The sequence below is a fragment of the Pteropus alecto genome, unplaced genomic scaffold (genome assembly GCF_000325575.1).
Source record: "Pteropus alecto unplaced genomic scaffold, ASM32557v1 scaffold725, whole genome shotgun sequence".
Taxonomy (NCBI): Eukaryota; Metazoa; Chordata; class Mammalia; order Chiroptera; family Pteropodidae; genus Pteropus; species Pteropus alecto.
In genome coordinates this window covers 204,597-221,457 of record NW_006436637.1, presented here as the reverse complement: position 1 = coordinate 221,457, position 16,861 = coordinate 204,597, and the positions used below count along the sequence as shown (strand labels likewise).

General features: G+C 42.2%; 1 protein-coding gene across 1 annotated transcript in view; it reads right to left on the bottom strand.

Moving 5' to 3' along the window:
• The window catches only part of MYO7B (myosin VIIB), an 82,875-nt gene extending 74,883 nt beyond the window's left edge, over window positions 1-7,992 (bottom strand). The window contains exons 1-2 of the mRNA XM_006913450.1: window positions 7,975-7,992; window positions 694-807 (exon numbers count right to left, since the gene is read on the bottom strand). Coding sequence (XP_006913512.1) covers window positions 694-807; window positions 7,975-7,992 — 132 coding nt within the window. The remainder of the gene's footprint in view (window positions 1-693; window positions 808-7,974) is intronic.
• Window positions 7,993-16,861: the final 8,869 nt, after the last annotated feature.

Here is a 16,861-nt window from a genome sequence, read left to right as displayed (position 1 = left end):
ATATTTTTTTTTTAACTGTAAAATGGCTTCCATAATGTAGATCTCACAGACCGCAGTCTAGAATCTTCTCCTTGGAGCCCAAGCCTCCACATGCCTGACTCTGCAGCACTAAGCTCAGCAGAGGGAGATATGAGTTGTTAAGTAACCATCTGGGACCTTCACCCTGCATGCCTTTCCTTATCCCTCTGAGCTGGGCCCCCTACAGGCCACCCAGAGCTTCCTACCTCTTTCTTACCTGGGCTGTTTTGGTCAGCATGAGCTGAACCTCATCCCCTTCCTCCTCATATTCCAGGCCCTCCCCTCCATGCACCTTTTTCACACACCTTTCCTTCCCACCTTCTTACCTTTCCAGCTCACCTTCCTTTACTTTGCAAGCCAGTTTTCTGCCCTCCTCTCTCCCCGCCCCCATCTACCACAACTCCTGTCCCACTTTAGTGCTCCCCCATTGTCTGAGTTTTCCATCTGCCAACTCATTGCTTGCTTTTTCACTATAGAAACAGTTCCCAAGACAGACACACAATGTTTACCATGACAGGAACCCCCTGTAGTCTGTCCTGCAATGCAGGCCCCCCACTTGGGCTCTAGAACTCCTAGTGTTGGGGAGCACACCAGAGAAGGGGTGGGGCTCAGAGTCCTGTGGAGGATGGGAGCCCTGAGGGGGCCCAGCCTCCCCGAAAGTCCAGCCACACTGACCTTGCCCTCATCATCTTCAACCAAGATCTTGCCAGGCTTCATTTCTTTGATGATGCCCCCAATGGCAACACTGGTTTTGTTGGCAGAGTAGGGGTTCAGCCACACATGGTCACCCTACAGGGCAAAGAGAAGACAGTAGTCAGACCCCTGTTCCACCTTTCCCTTTCTGCTCCAGACTTACTTCTCCTGGGGGCTGTTCCTTTGAACTAAGAGCTCTCAAGGAAGCTGGGAGCTTTCTCCCTGCACCCTCCTCCTCTTCCTCCTCCCACTACTCTTCCTCTCCTTCCTTTTCCCCTCCTCCTCCTTCTCTTTCTTTTCCCCCCTTCCCCTCCCCTCCCCCTCCTCGCCTCCCTCTTCTTCCTCCTTCCCCCTTCTTCCTCTTCCTCCTCCCCCTACTCTTCCTCTCCTTCCTTTTCCCCTCCTCCTCCTTCTCTTTCTTTTCCCCCCTTCCCCTCCCCTCCCCCTCCTCGCCTCCCTCTTCTTCCTCCTTCCCCCTTCTTCCTCTTCCTCCTCCCCCTCCTCCTCCACTACCTTTCATTCTTCTTCTTTTTCCCTTCCTCCCCACCCCTCTTGGTCACTCTTGCCAGGATAGTACTGGGAAATGGCAGAGGGAGTATCCTTGGCCTAGTTTGGTTCTAAGAAACAGACAAGCCATATTTGCAGGAAGCAATCTCTCTGTGAGGTGGGAAAAGAGTCTATGCCGTATGAATAACCCTATCATACCCCAAACCATTGGCTGAGCAAAAGTGAAGATAAAAATCTCACTAGGTTTCTGCTATCCTGCAACATGGCGTTGACCCACATAACATGCCTTCTGATCCATAAAAGCTCATCCCATTCAAAGAGGAGCAATCCAAAAGGGACCATCACAGATCTACACACAAAGATACTGAAATTCAAAAGGAGAAATGGAGCAGGCAAATAATCCCAGGAAAAACAAACAAACAGAACTGCCACAGAGCAGTGGTAACTTGTGACAAAGTATTTCATTAAGATTTCTAAAAACTTACTGAAGTGCAGATCAGAGTCAAAAAAGGCTCAGAAATTAGATGGTAAGACAACTGAAAGAATAAGCCACAAAATGACAGAACTCAAGAAAGAAATGGAGGAAAAGAAATAAACATGGGTCAGAAATAAAAGCAAAATTGGAAACAACAGGGGAATAGAATAATGCTGCTAAACTCATGGTAAACATCATAGAAGACAATGTAAAACAATAGTAATATAAACAGAGCCACTTTAAAATGAAGCCGGAGCTGCCATCTCAGAGGGACTGCCTTGGACATCTTTCTCCTAAACCTTTGGAATCTTAAAAACAGAACAAAATAATCTTTGAACTGGACCTAAAGCAACTTTGTGTCTCAAAAAACTGTTTGCAAAGACAACAAGAAAATTATTATGACTACCAAGCTGAAAATTAAAAACATTTTTTAGAATTATCATCACTATTTAGCTTATCTGAAACAACAGAAATGTCTTCCTGTTAATGTATTTGTTCCCCTTCCCCTTCTCATAAATACTTCTTGCCTTGGTCTCCTAATGGGAACACTACTTGGGCTTCTGCCTGAAATCAGTACTTCTCAAAAAATGCTTGTTGTCTCTCGCTTTGGCCTTTTATTTTTAGGTTAACAATAGGAAGGGAAAAGGTGAGCAAAATGACATTGAAATTAAAAGAAATTAGGATTAGGGAGAAAAGGATAGATATGGAAGACAAATAATTGGAGAAGAAAATTAGAAAAAAAATAGAAAGATTATTTAAAGATATAATTTATGGCAACTTTTCAGAAATGAAGGAAGCCTTGAATCTACAGATTAAAAACACAACAGATATCAGGAACTAATTACAAAGAAAAATCAACTCTAGGACATATACTAATAAAGGTTATTGGACTTCAAAAAAAAAGAAATAATTTTTTGGGGGGTAGGCAAACAAAGATATCAGTTCATTTATAAGGAGAACATTCAGGACAAATTCAAATCTTGTATGAGGGCCAAACAACTGCTACGAAGTTCTCAAGAAAAGAGCAATCCACCCATTAGAATGACCACTGTCAAAAGGACATAAAACAACAAGTGCTGGTGAGGACATGGAGAAACTGGAAACTTCTGAGCTGTTGGTGGAAATGTAAAATGGTGCAGCCACGAAAACACACTATGGACGTTCCTTAAGTAATTAAAAATAGAATTACCATATGATACGGCAGTCCCCCTTCTGGGTATATATCCAAAGGAATTCAAAGCAGGATCTCAAAAAGATATTTGTATACTAATATTCATTGCAGAATTATTTGCAACAGCCAAGAAGTGAGAGTAACCCAAATAGCTATTGACAGATGAACAGATAAACTAAATGTAGTATACATTTAGTATACTACATGTATACATGTAATGGAATATCATTCGACCTTAAAAAAGAAAGAAATCCTGTCACATGCTACAGTGTGGATGTATCTCAAGGACGTTATGCTAAGCAAGTCACAAAAGGACAAATACTGTTTGATTCCACTCATATGAAGCATCTAAAGTAGTTAAAATTATAGAAACAGAAAGTAGATAGGACTGAAGGAGGAGGGGGGACAATAGTGTTCAATGGTTATAGGTTCAGTTTCACAAGATGAAGTTCTCAGATCTGTTGTACAATAATGTGAATATACATAACACTACTGAACTATATGCCTAAAAATGGTTAAGATGGCAAATTTGATATTATGTGTTTTTTACCACAATGAAAAAAGAGAAAAGAAATCCAATAATTTTTTTACCCAAATTATCATTCCGGTATAAAGCTAACAAACATTTGTGAAGATTCAGTATTATTCCCAAAGGCTTGTGGAAAAAACAAGTAGGGGACAAACTTCAATCAACAGTATAAAGTGTAAAAAATAGATCCTTGGGACAAAGAAAGAGCATAAAAGCTTTCAAAAAGAAAAAATAAGTTTTATACGAAGCTCAAGGATTAGAATGGTGTCAGATTTCTCAACAGCAGTGCTGGAGGCCAGAAGACAAAGTGGAATAAATGTCTTCAAAATTCTCAGGGAAAATTATATCTAGAATGGAATCTTATGCCCAATTAACCTCAAATGCAAATGGATGTGTTTTCAGACATGCAAATTGTTACAAACATTTGCTTCCTATGAACCCTTTCCTCAGGAAGCAATTACAGGATGTGCTAGATAAAAGCAAAAGAGAGAAATACCTGGAGTCCAGAATAGGGATTCAGTGTGAAGGAGAGGCAAAAAGAATAGAATGTTCAAGATGGCTGTGAAGGGAATTCCAAGATCACAAGTGTGCCTCAGAAATATAAGATACAAGTCTAGTTATCACAGGTCAGCAACTCTGGGAGGGATTTTTTCCTGAGGATGAAATTGACTAAACTCTCAATGAATCAGAACATTTTGAAAGGAGATAGACATATCTGGGAGAAAGTTGGGGTGAAAATCATGATAAATACATAGAAAACTAAGCAGATGGGGGAAAGAATAATTACAAAGTCTAGCGAAGGAAAACACAGCACTTAGAGTATAGAGCATGGTTCAACAAGAGTAGCATTTACTTAGATAAAATAAGTAAATTCTATACAGATCAGATCAAAGCTAGGATTTAGCAATTTCAGAAGGATGGCGAGACAGATAGTACATGTATGTGTGCAGGGGTTAGGGGTTATGGGGGAGGAGCTAAGGCCTTTCTTACACAGTGGGAAGTCAATAATAGATCATGCCTGAAACCAAAAACTCAAGTTGCAGTGTAGCATGTTCTTTAGAGACATAGAGGAAAAGATCAAAGAATCAACGGGAAGGATTAACTGTGACTTTTGGGGAAGAGGAAGTGGGAGACTGATTCTTTAAACTGGGTTCCTATACAACTTTATGAAGATAAAAGCAAAATTCAAAAGAGCAATACAAAGGAATTCAAAGGAACAATTGCTAGGATACAGAAGACCAGCATGAGCAACATACTCTGCTCAGTGAACTAAATTACATCAGAACCTCTGAGACTAGGAAGAACTTTCTTACAACAGGATGAAATTCCGGTGTGAATAATTGCAGTATGCAGCTGAAACAGTTGGCAAATCACCAAAGCAAGAAGATTAAAAGTCAAAGACACGATGGGCATCTCACAGCAAAATTGATATTAACTAGAGATGAAGAAGAGAAAGAGACCAATTCCAATATAGACTGATGATGTATCAGCCCGACATGAGCTGGAAGAATAAATAAAAGAGTCAGAACATGAATTTTGTTCACTCCATTTGACCAAAGCTCTAATGAGAAATAATGAGAAGCCAGCCAGCAAAAAAATAGAGCATCTTCATGAACACTATTGGTAGAAAAAGATGACTGGGCAGAAGCAGCTGAATGAAGAAAAGAATGAAGGAGAAAAGTAAAAGCAGAGGCTATCAGCTACAAAGGAAGTAAAGTCTATATTGAGATTCAAGAAATAGAGACTGATTTACAGAAACCATAGAGATCTACTGAGCCTTCACTGCTCTTCGTGATAAGAAATAGCTGACAACCAGCTGCTACCCATGCTACAGAAAGAGCTCTTGCAGAAGGGAAGGTGGTAGTCCAACAGCTTGAGACAGAAATTACTACAAGGAAACCCAAAGATCCGAAGTGAACAGTCCACTTCCGGGAGACCTGATCCTCTGATGCCTTCACGCCACCATCTCCCAAGATGAACAGGCTTTTTTGGCCCACTTGCTAAAAGTGGTACTGTGCCCCAATACCATGTGCCCACCCTCCATGTCTTTTCCTTCATACAGAAGAGATGGGCCTAGCGATAGTTCTGTGCTGGCAGACAGATTGTGGAGGAACATCCTCTGGGCTAAGCCCTAGCACAGGTCCATCAGCAGATCCACAGAAGCCTGGCCCTGCCACAGGGACAGATAGCATGTTTACCTCTGGTGCCGAGGGCCCCTATTTTCCCAGGAACGCTTTCCCCCAGTGCCTGGTCATTGGATCACCTTCCCATTTGTTAAGTCATGGGTTAATTGAGAATAAGGAATGAGTGATTTACCATCAAGCTTAACAAATGCTCATGGCTTCATGAACCGGGGACTGTGCCAATTTAATGGAGAGGCACTTTGAATTTCAAAATATTTCCATGCAGTCTTGCCCATTGAAGGGTCCCCAGTCCCTCCGTACTTGGGTATGAAAAAATTCAGAGTCCTCATTTGGAAAGAAAAAGAGACTGAAAACCAGACAGCCCCACATTTATTTGACAGATGGTAAAACTGAAGTCCAGAGAATGGAGAGGTCTGGATAAGGTTACACAGCAAGTGGATGCAGAGCTTTCCCATATTTCTGAAGTGTGAAAATGAAATTTCTCCAATACAATCCTAGTTTAATTATATTAGAAAAGTTTACCAGCCTGGTGGGGTTGGGAGGAGGTCCACTGCTAATTGCTTTTTTAAAAAATAAAGACTCTTTTCATGAGGTAGTTATTCATCATGTGTGAATTTTCTTAATAAGAGATTAGAGCAAAATTTAAAACCTGTTATATACTGAATTGTCATCCCAAAATTGATATGCTGAAATCTTAACCCCTAATGTAATTGTATTTGGACATAGGGCCTTTAAGGAGGTAATTAAAATTAAATGAGGTCAAAAGGGTGGGGCCCTAATTCAGTAGGACTGGTGGCTTTAGAAGAGGAATTGCACAGAAGGAAGGCCATGTGAGGACATAATGAGAAGGCAGCTGTCTGTAAGCCAGGACAGAGGTCTCACCACACACCAGGCCCCCTGATCTTGGAGCTCCAGTTTCTAGAACTGTAAGAAATGATTTTCTGTTGTTAAGCTATCCAATCTGTGGTATTTTGTCACAGCGGTCTGAGCAGATAAATAGAAAGCTTCTATAGACCTGGGTTCTAACCCTACTCCGCATTCCATGAACTACATGGCCTTGGGCAAGTCACTTTAACCTCTCTGAGCTTCAGTTTCCTCATCTATTGAAAGGGGCAACTTCACAGGGCTGTCGTAAAGATGGCATGTAACATGGGTAAGGGGCCCAAATAGTGCCCAGTGCAGAGTAGACACAGATAGAGGATATACTAGTTATAATCTCAGCATGGTTCTGCCCTCTATTCGGCAATCATTTGGGCCTTCTGCAGGAGTCACTAATGAATAAGACCATTACCCTCCTCTCAAGGAACTTATAATCTTAGAAGACAGAGCAGGACACAATTACAGTTGAGAGTGAGTGATATGCTCCAACTCTGCCTGAAGTTAGTCATATTCCCGGTGGGAACCTTGGAGCCAATGCATTTCTGTGTGAAATAAGCCTAGCTTTGCCTTGAAACCTCCTCCTGCCCCAAAGTGATGCCAAATTCTAATGTTTGTGATTGAGTTACCAAAAGCCCTTGCAACCCAAATCTGTAGACCGTGTGTGTTCTCTCTCTAACCTGAAACAACCTCATCTGTATTCTATAATTGAGAAAAACCAACCCTGGCTGCCCATTCTGTGAGTTAGACACTTTGAGGGTTCAGTCACAGGAGCCCTGAGGCGTATGCTAGGGGATGCTGCCCCCTCACAGCAATGTGGATCCAGCAGCCAGGAGACGATGACCATTTTGTGGCTTTCCATTGGGGAGAAGAATTTTTGGAGAACTTTTTCAGCAAAGAGGACATTGCAGCAATATCTGGCTTCCCTGGATTTTGGCTAAAATTCTGGAGGGCAGGGATGGACACCTGGACTGTTTGGGGGGCTCTCCTCTGGACCCCCTCAGCCCCTGAGCTTCTAGGTCATGCACTCACCACCCAGGTTGCCTGGAGGCCTATCCCACCTCCCCTACTCCAGAGCAGGGCAGTGTCTTGGTGTTTATCAACTCAATAGTAAATGCAAAGCTCCTCTGCTCCCTTCCCACATGGAGCTGTCTCCTGACCACTGAGACATAGCAGGCACACAAAAAATGTTGGTTGAGCTGAGGGAAGACGATGCAGAACCCAAAGTGGTGATTTGCCCATCGTTTATTCCCACTCTTTCTGGGTGAGCTCCCTGCAATTGACGCAATGAGACAACAAATGAGAAATGCCTTTGTCAAGACATTTTAAGTCTGAATATAAGTGAGGAATTACTGAGCATATGTGGCCCCTGCTGAGGCCCAGAGGCTAGCCAAACTCATTTTCTTTAGATAATGTAATCTGTCTTGTTCCTCAAACTCCAATCATCTCTGGTTTTTCCTTGTAGGGTCTCATTGCCTGTCTTCTTTCCTTGGGAGTGATTTGACTCAGCCTTTGGTAACTGCCACAAACCACTCCTAGATATAATAGATGCAGTTCTCACCAGCTTGAAGACCGACATCCTGAGACAGCAGCTCCTCGCAGCCTGTGAGCAGAGAGAAAGCAGAATGTCAGTCATCATGCCCTGACTCAGAGGCCCTAGATAGTGAGGTATGTTCATCAGCATGTCCTAGAGTCCCTGACCAGGATCCTGGCTCAAGAAATGACTCTTGAATAAATTAATAACCCTGTCTCATCCAAGTATACAAAGATGCTTTTAATGTAGGGAGGAGGCAAAAGAACATTTTAAATGTTAAATTAAGCTACATTCAGAGACTGCAAGATGCTGATCAGCCCCCTACAGCCAGACCAGGAGGAAACCTGTAGAACAAAGGAAGATTTCTGCTGAAATCATTAACAAACCATTTGCACATACCATGAAGGCAAAACAGAAAAACAGTCTTTAAATCCCACCCTACACAAAATATAATCATTCATTTCCTATGGCTAAAACCATATGAACCTATGGATCAAAGGCTGGGAATTGCCAGCAGGCCTTTTCACGCTACCTATTCTTACCTTTCCACACTACATATTCTATCCTTTCTCACTGTTCTGCACATACCATCAAAGGAAAATGGGTAAACAAAGTCTTTAAACTGTAATTCATAGAAACTAAGAATGATATACAAACTGAATTTTCCGAACACTTGGAGCTTTTTTCTTGTCTTGGCTTTTTTCTTGTCTTTGCTTCTTCTGTCTATGGAAAGTTGGCCCTTCTCTCATAAACTTTATTTTTGACTCTGACCCCTGCATGCATTCGAATTCTTTCTTGCGCTCAGCCAAGAACACTCTTTTTCAGTGCAAGGCTTGAGCTCTGCCCCCACTCAGGGAAATTTGCCCTGTTCTGCATCACTTTCTCAGTTTCCTTCATTCTATCTCATCTTTATTGAATGTTTATTTTGCAGTTGGCACTGGGCTCAACATAGGGAATGGGGGTGTAGGCGGAAACTGAATGTGACAGTCTTTTTGCTACTCTGTTCTGCTGGATGAAGAATTTTCTTATTCCAATTTTTATTTAGTGCACAAGTATTTATCTGTTTAATGACAATCTAAAACTCATAGCATTTGTCGAGCACCTTCAAGGCAATAATCAGACTGTAGATTCCTTTTTAAGGTCTGATATTACATTTTTCTCCCTATCCCCAAAGGAGCATGGTATCTCTTTTCTGGGTCCTGTCCACTGTCTCTTGGGGCAGATGGAAAGAAGGAACCTATGGCAGAGCCTGAGAATCTAGGAAAGCTGTTCTGGGGGTGCTGCAGCCTTTCCTCCCACTCTCAGCGATGACCCCGTGAGGGTGTGTCCATAGAGGCCAGAGATGGGCATGATGGGAGAGTGCAGCTCTGCCACCCACCAGCTGTGGGAGCTGAAGCAGGTCCTGCCGGTGACTTAGCACACTCCTTCCTGAAATGAGAATGCTGGGGTTTTGCAGGGCTGCTGTGAGGTTAGACACCAGAGAGCTCTTGAAATGTTTGTTTGTGCCCTCAGGCCTTTCCCAAGAAGCACTCCTTCGTCCCTAAGGGATTATCATGAGGAAGCTGCCGCCCGGGTTCCCCAGATTCCCTCTCCTCTATCCTAGAGAAAGGGCCCAGGTGACTGTCCACTACCACCTGAACACCCACAGCCATCGTGGACCCAACCAGGTAAGACTTTGGAATCTGCTTGTCTTCATTTTCCAGGTGGGTGGGAACTGGACAAACCACCAATTAACAGCTGTCTTGGGGGAAGACCTCCCAGGTAACAACACTGCTCTGAGAAGGAATGCTGCTGTCCCAATTTACAGGGGAGACAATGGAGAGTGAGAAATGTTGAGACTCTGCAAAAGCTATTCAACTGGTAATGAAAAAAGAGGATTCTTCTGCCGACATCTGAAATCCATGTTCTTTGTCCTACTTCCTCTGCTTTGGGAAAGTTTAAGAGTCTAGATGAAAGTGCATAGAAGCCCTTATGTGAATCCTGACTCTCAAGCACCTCTTTTAAAGGGGAGGCTGGCTCAGTCTTCCCACTGCACATAACCCAGGGAGGTGGAGGCTAGGAAGGACGCAGAGGAGCATTGCTCTGCCTCAGGATCCCCATTGTTGCTCTTGTGTCTCACTTTTCCACACCAGGTAGAAACTTGTGACTTACCCACAGTTTCCGACTCTGTCATCCTCTGTCACCCATGGCATCTGAACTTTATGTAAAACATTTTATCTCTTTCCAGACACCAGGATCTGCCTCACAGGTGCCTCCTGCCAGTCTTGTTCTCTTCTGGGGGTGACCTCCCATGAGTCCTGAACTCCCACTCCTGCGATCCCAGATTTTGGTGACCTCCACTCCCCCATGACTGGCCCTCATCTTCCCATGTCCCAGAACTTCTTCACATCAGAAGCCATCTCCTCCAGCTGCCACTCTCCAGCCAGCACCATGGAGGCCCCGTGAGCAATTGTTTCTCATTTCATCATGACCCTTTGGTCGCTCCGTTTCTCCCCTATCTATCAACTTGCATCCTAGCTTCATTTCTATTCCAATCAATCTAGAAACTGCCTTAAATATTTTTTTAGAACAAAATGGATTTATAAATACTCTTAAATAGAATTCAAAAGTAAAGTACAATAAGCTGCACACCACATGGAGCCCTCTGGTCCACCACTCTCTTGTAAACACTGTTGACTCTTGCTTTCACCTTGCAACATTCCAGCCCTGAGCGTAACATGATCAAGGATGGGCCACACTCCCACCAAGGCAGAGGCAATGGCGGTTTCATGGCCTGCATGTCCCTTGAGACTTTCAGAATAACCTTTAAGGGACCCTTCTGTGAGTCCTGATAAGGTCTTCCTGAAAAAACAAAACAAAACAAAAAAATGAAAAGCAAAAAACTCTGTTTCAATTCAGAGTTCCCTCCCCCACCTCCCCACTCACTCTACAGAACACCTAGATAAAAGAAAACCACACTCAGCTTCCAGCTTTATCCACTCCTGGCCTTCCCCTCCCTGTGAACACTTAAGGGAATGCCCAGGAGAAGGGACCCCTCTGACAGCCTACACTCATCCTTCCAGCCCTGCCTTCTCTAGCCTTCTTCATCAGGGCCTTGATATATTAATTAATACAGTGGTTAAAATAAATCCACAGATCTTTTGACACTCCTCCCTTCAAAAGATGGAGACTTGTTTTCCCGTGTTGAGTGTGGACTTAGTGATTTGCTTCTAATAAATATAATAAGTTGGAAGTGATGAAGTATAGCTTCTAAGACTAGTGTATAAAAGGCTTCATGGCTTCCTCCCTGCTCTCTCTAAGATCACTTGGCTTGGGGAACCTTGGTGCCTTGTCATGATGACACTTAAGCAGCCTTAGCAGGGGCCCATGTGGTAAGGAACCGAGGTCTCCAGTCAACAGCTAGTGACCTTGGAAGCAGATCTTCCAGCCCTGGTCAAGGCTTCAGATGACCACAGCTCCAGCCAACATCCTGACTACAATCTTATAGGCTGAATTTTATCCCCCCAAATTCATACGTTAAAGTCCTAACCTTCCACTACCTCAGAATGGGACTGTGTTTGGAGATAAGGCCTTTAAAGAGGCAATGAAGCTAAAATGAGGTTGTTAGGGTGGGCCCTAATCCAACCTGCCTGGTGTCCTTGTAAGAAAAGGAAGAGATACCAGAGGTGTACGTGCATAGAGGAATGACCATATGAGGACAAAGCAGCAAGAGGGTTGCTGTCTGAAAGGCAAGAAAAGAGGCCTCAGAGAAAAACAACCCTGCCAACACCTTGGTCTAGGACTTCCAGCTCCAGCACTGTGAGAACATAAATTTCTGTTTAAGCTGCCTAGTCTGTGGCATTTTGTTATGGCAGGCCTAGCAAACTAATACCAACCTCATGAGAGTCCCTGGCCCAGAAGTGCCTAACTAAGCTACTCTTGGATTTATAACCCTCAGAAACTGTGAGAAATGTTTGTCATTTAAACTGCAAAATTTTGGAGTAATTTGTTTTGCAGCAATAGACAACTAATACAATTACTCATCCCTCTCTCATCTTCACCCATTCTTACTCTTCTGGCTTTTCCTCTCTTCATAGAGATAAACTCAGGTCTTGTCTGTCTTGAAGTGAATTTTCTTGGCCTCATGACACCTTCCAGCTACTCCTCTCCTCTTGCTTTGCTTCACAGCTGAGCCGTTTGATGAAGTTGCCCCATCACACTGCTTCCAGTTTCACCTTTCATACCCACAAACACTGAACTGACTCCTCCAGGGCCAATGTTGTCCAAGACCTACATTTTCAATCTTTCTTTCTCTCTCAATTCTGAGATTCTCAGCCATGCTCCTTTTCCTACATGCACTCCCTTGGCTTCTGCAGAGCTTCACCTCCCTGTCTTCTCTTTGCCTCTTGGGGTAACTTCAATTTCCTCCTAGGGCCTTTTCCCTCACCTTGACCTCTTGGTGTCTGAGGGAGATGTTAACTGATTTTTCTCTGTCTGGTGTGCCTTCCTCTGTTTCCCTTTGGGGAAATTTTCCTTCCCTTCTCTACATCGTGTTTCTGATGGGAACCGTGAATCATGGTACCCCAGAGGGCATAAGACCCAAGCAAGGGCCAATTACAGGCTATTCCTGGGATGTTCTGAATTGGAGCTGGGGGTTGGTTTTCTTCTCTAGTCTTAAAATTATAAAATGTGATTCCAAAATGACCAGGGGTTTTGGTCCTAGTTTTCTGAAAATAGCTGGTTTGAGAAGATAAAATGGGCAAGAAGGGAGGGAGGGAGACAAAGATAAAAATCTTATCTCCATCTTTTTCATTTTGATTACTCGAGCTAAGCCATTTGGATTTTGTCATTTAAACCAAGGTATTCTCACTGATCTGGTGGCCCTTATTCTATTCTCTTTTAGCCTACACATTCCCGTTGTACATTCCCACCTGCTCCCAAAGTCAGAGTCAAAGCACTGCTGAGTTCCAAATCAACCCTCGTCTTTATTCTGAGCTCCTGACCCACCAAGGCCCTATTCCTCTGGATATCTCCAACAGATGTGTTATAGGTACATCAAACTCAACATGACCACAGCAACTCATCCCCAAACCTGCTTTCCCCTGCATTCTTTATGAATGAAACTAGCATTGTTGAAGAAATTGTGTCATCCTATTATCCTCATATTGAAATGATCGCTTGGCTCTGATGATTTTCTCTCTTATAAACTTGAAGCTCTCAACCATATGTTGTCTATAAGAAACCCACTTTAATATAAAGACACAGCTAGATTAAAAGTAGAGAGGTAGAAAAAGATATACCATCTAATACTAATCAAATGAAAGCTGGAGTAGCTCTATAAATGTTAGACAGGGTGAGGAAAATTATGAGGATTAAAGAGGGGAATTACATAACAGCCAATTCTCAAAGAAGACATAACAACATCTAACATGTATATGCCTAACAACAAAGCATCAAAATATAGGAGGCAAAAACTGATAAAACTACAAGAAGAGAAAGATTAATCTACTATTGACAGATCCAGCAGGCAAAAAAACCAATGATTGAACTCAACAGCACTACCAGTCAATTGAATTAAATGGCCATTTATAAAATACTTCATTCAATAACAGCAAAATATACATTCTTCTCAAGTTCACCCTGAACATTCACTAAGCTAGATCACATTCTGGGTCATAAACACACCTGAACACATTTAAAGAAATAGAAAACATACAACATCCACTCTCAGACTACAATGGTATTAAACTAACAAAAAAAAAATAGCTGGAAAATTTAAAAATATTTGGAGATTAAGAAATCTCCTATATTTAGGAATTTAGGAATATATATATTCCTAAATAACACATGAGTCAAATAAATGTTTGGAAAAATTTTTAAATATTTTCAACTAAATGAAAATGAAAATAGAACCTATCAAAATTTGTGGAATGCAGTGAAAGCAGTGCTCAGAAGGAAATTCATAACACTGAATATATTTATATGAACAGAAGGAAGATCTAAAATCAATAATCTAAGCTTCTACCTTAGGAAACGAGAAAGAAGGCAATATAATTTTAAACCACGAATAATAAAATAAATAATAAAAATTAGAGCAGAAGTCAAATGAAATTAACAACAGAAATCAATAGAAAAAATCAATGACACCAAAATCTAGTTCTTTGAAACATCAACAAAATGGATAAAACTCTAGCCAGGCTAACCAAGAAAAAAATACAGAAGACTACAAAATTCTAATATTAGAAATGAAAGTGGGACAACCCATGGAAAACTGATTTGATTTCATGGCCATTGAAATAATAATACAAGAATATTATGGATAACTCTTTATCTACAAATTTGGTAACTTAAGGTGAAATGAACAATTCCCTGCGAGACACAATCTACTAAAACTCATGCAAGGAGAAATAGACAATATGAATAAGCCTATAGCTATTAGAGAAATTGGATCAATAATTAAAAGCCTTTCAAAAAAGAAAGTACCAGGTTTTTAAAAGAAAGTACTAGATGTTTTCACCAATGAATTCTATCAAATATTTAAAGAAGAAATGATATCAATTCTTCGCAATATCTTCTAGGAAACAGAAACACAGAGAACATTTCCTAACTCATTCTATGAGGCCAGCATTACCCTAATACCAACACCAGATAAAATCCATTAAAAGAAAAGAAAAACTAACAGGGGGAAGATGACAGACTAGATAAAAGCAGGGTTCATCTCCTCCCAGGACCACATTGAAATTACAACCAAATTATAAAATAATCAACATGGTGAATCACCTGAAGTCCAGCTGATCGTAACATCTACATCTGATAATATAAAGGAGCCACATCGAAGCCAGTAGGAGGGGCAAAGTCCCAAATCGGCTGGACTCTCACCCATGGGTGGTGGAGAATCACCAGGAGGGAGAATGAGGCTGCAGAGTTTCTCCTGAAGGAGAGGGGGGTCCTGGTCTCATCTGGGGGCTCCCCAGCCCAGGGAAGAGGAGATTCCAATAACTCTGACTGTAGAAACTAGAGGGATTCTGGCCATCTGCATGAGATAGAAGGCGACTGAGCCCCTAGATGTCACTTTGAAAGATCTGTGCAAAGGTTTTCTGACCTGCAGACACTCGCCCGGGACATCAGCGTTGGGTCTGAGGCTTGCACAGGATTCATTCTGAAAAAGTCTCCATTACTTGGAGTCAGAAAGAGGGCTGGAAAGGCAGCTACCATTGTGTTTTAGTCCGGCCCCCCTACAGACACACCAGCTTTATTGTGCACACCCCTCCCACAGAGCCATTAGGAGATGCTGGTCTGAGGGGATCAGCCCTCCCCACCTAACCTGCAGACTGCGGGGTGGGGGAGGGGGGGTGGACGACAGTTGTTTATGGTTGGTTGCCAAGCCCTGAGCTGAGTGATTCAGAGTGAAGTATTCACAGTGAGTCAGCCATTGTTGTGAGCAGCATTTCTAAGCCCAGCAACAGTGACTAGCGCTGTGAGCCCCATTTCAGAGATAAGGTCAGGCAGATTATTGCTGCCATCACGAACTTAGGCAGATATCGAGGGCCTGTGCGCCAGTCTCAGACAGCAGCTGGTCTTGCTGTGACCTGGGCCTTATGTGGGAACTCAACAACAGTTACCAAAGACCAAGGCTGTATTGATCTGACTGTCACTGTCTCTCTGAGACCCCGCCCCACCCAACCTGCAGGCTGCCCAGGGCACTGTTATTGGTTTGCTGCTAAGCTCACCTCTGAGTTATTCAGGACCAAGTGTTCACAGCTGGGTGGCCATCATTGTGAGTGGCCTTTCCAATCACAGCAAAAGCGGCCAGTCCTGTAAGCTACATTTCAATTCTCAGGGGGCAATCAGTGCTATGAGCCGCATTTCAACGGAAAACATTTCGGAGTGAGAGATGTCCTCAGATCTCCCCCCTTGAAACAACAATAAGCTAAAACTCAACAAAAAATTCCCAAACTGCACACCAGCACGTCTGAGCGTGGGATCTGCTCATAAGAGCTACCACAGGTACTTTAAGGGATCCAAGAGGCTTAGATGCCACCTACTGGAAACCAAAAGAAAAGCACCTTCTTTGCAACAGACTACAGTCAGATCTTTATATAATAAACCTTTTTTCTAGAAAACAGCATAATCCACTTCCATTAATGCCCAAGTGGAGAAATAGTCCATTAAACACCATGAACAACCAAGGTGACAAGGCAGCTCAGAAAGAAAGAGAAAAATCTCCAAAAAATAAGCTTACAGACATAGAAATATGTAACTTAAATGACAGAGAATTTAGAATGGTACTTCTGAAAAAACTCAATGAGATTGAAAACAAAGCATATCAAAAATTTCAGGAATTGAAAAGACAACTAGATGAGCAGAGAAAGGAGATTGAAACCCTCAAAAAGAACCAAATAGAACTTCTGGAGATGAAGAACACACTGCAAGAGTTGAAAAATGAAATAGCAAACTTGGGAAATAGAGTTGACCAAATGGAGGAAATGATAACTGATATCGAAGACAGAAATCTAGAAATCAATCAGAAGGAAGAAGAAAGAAACTGAAGAATGAAAAATAATGAAAGAGATATACAAGAACTAACTGATACCATAAAGAGAGAATAATAGGCATTATCGAAGGCAAGGGAAAGGAGCAGGGACTAGAAAGCATTTTCAGACAAATAGTGGACGAGAATTTCCCAAATCTAAGGAATGAGCTGGAGCTTAGAATTCAAGAAGTCAACAGAACACCCAATTATCTCAACCCAAAAAAGCTTTCACCAAGATAAATTGTATTAAAGTTATCAAAAATCAATGACAAAGATAGAATTCTCAAGACAACCAGGGAGAAGAAAATGGTAACATATAAAGATAAACCCATTAGATTATCATTGGACTTCTCAGCACAAACCTTACAAGCCAGAAAGGAATGGAATCAAATATTTAAACTA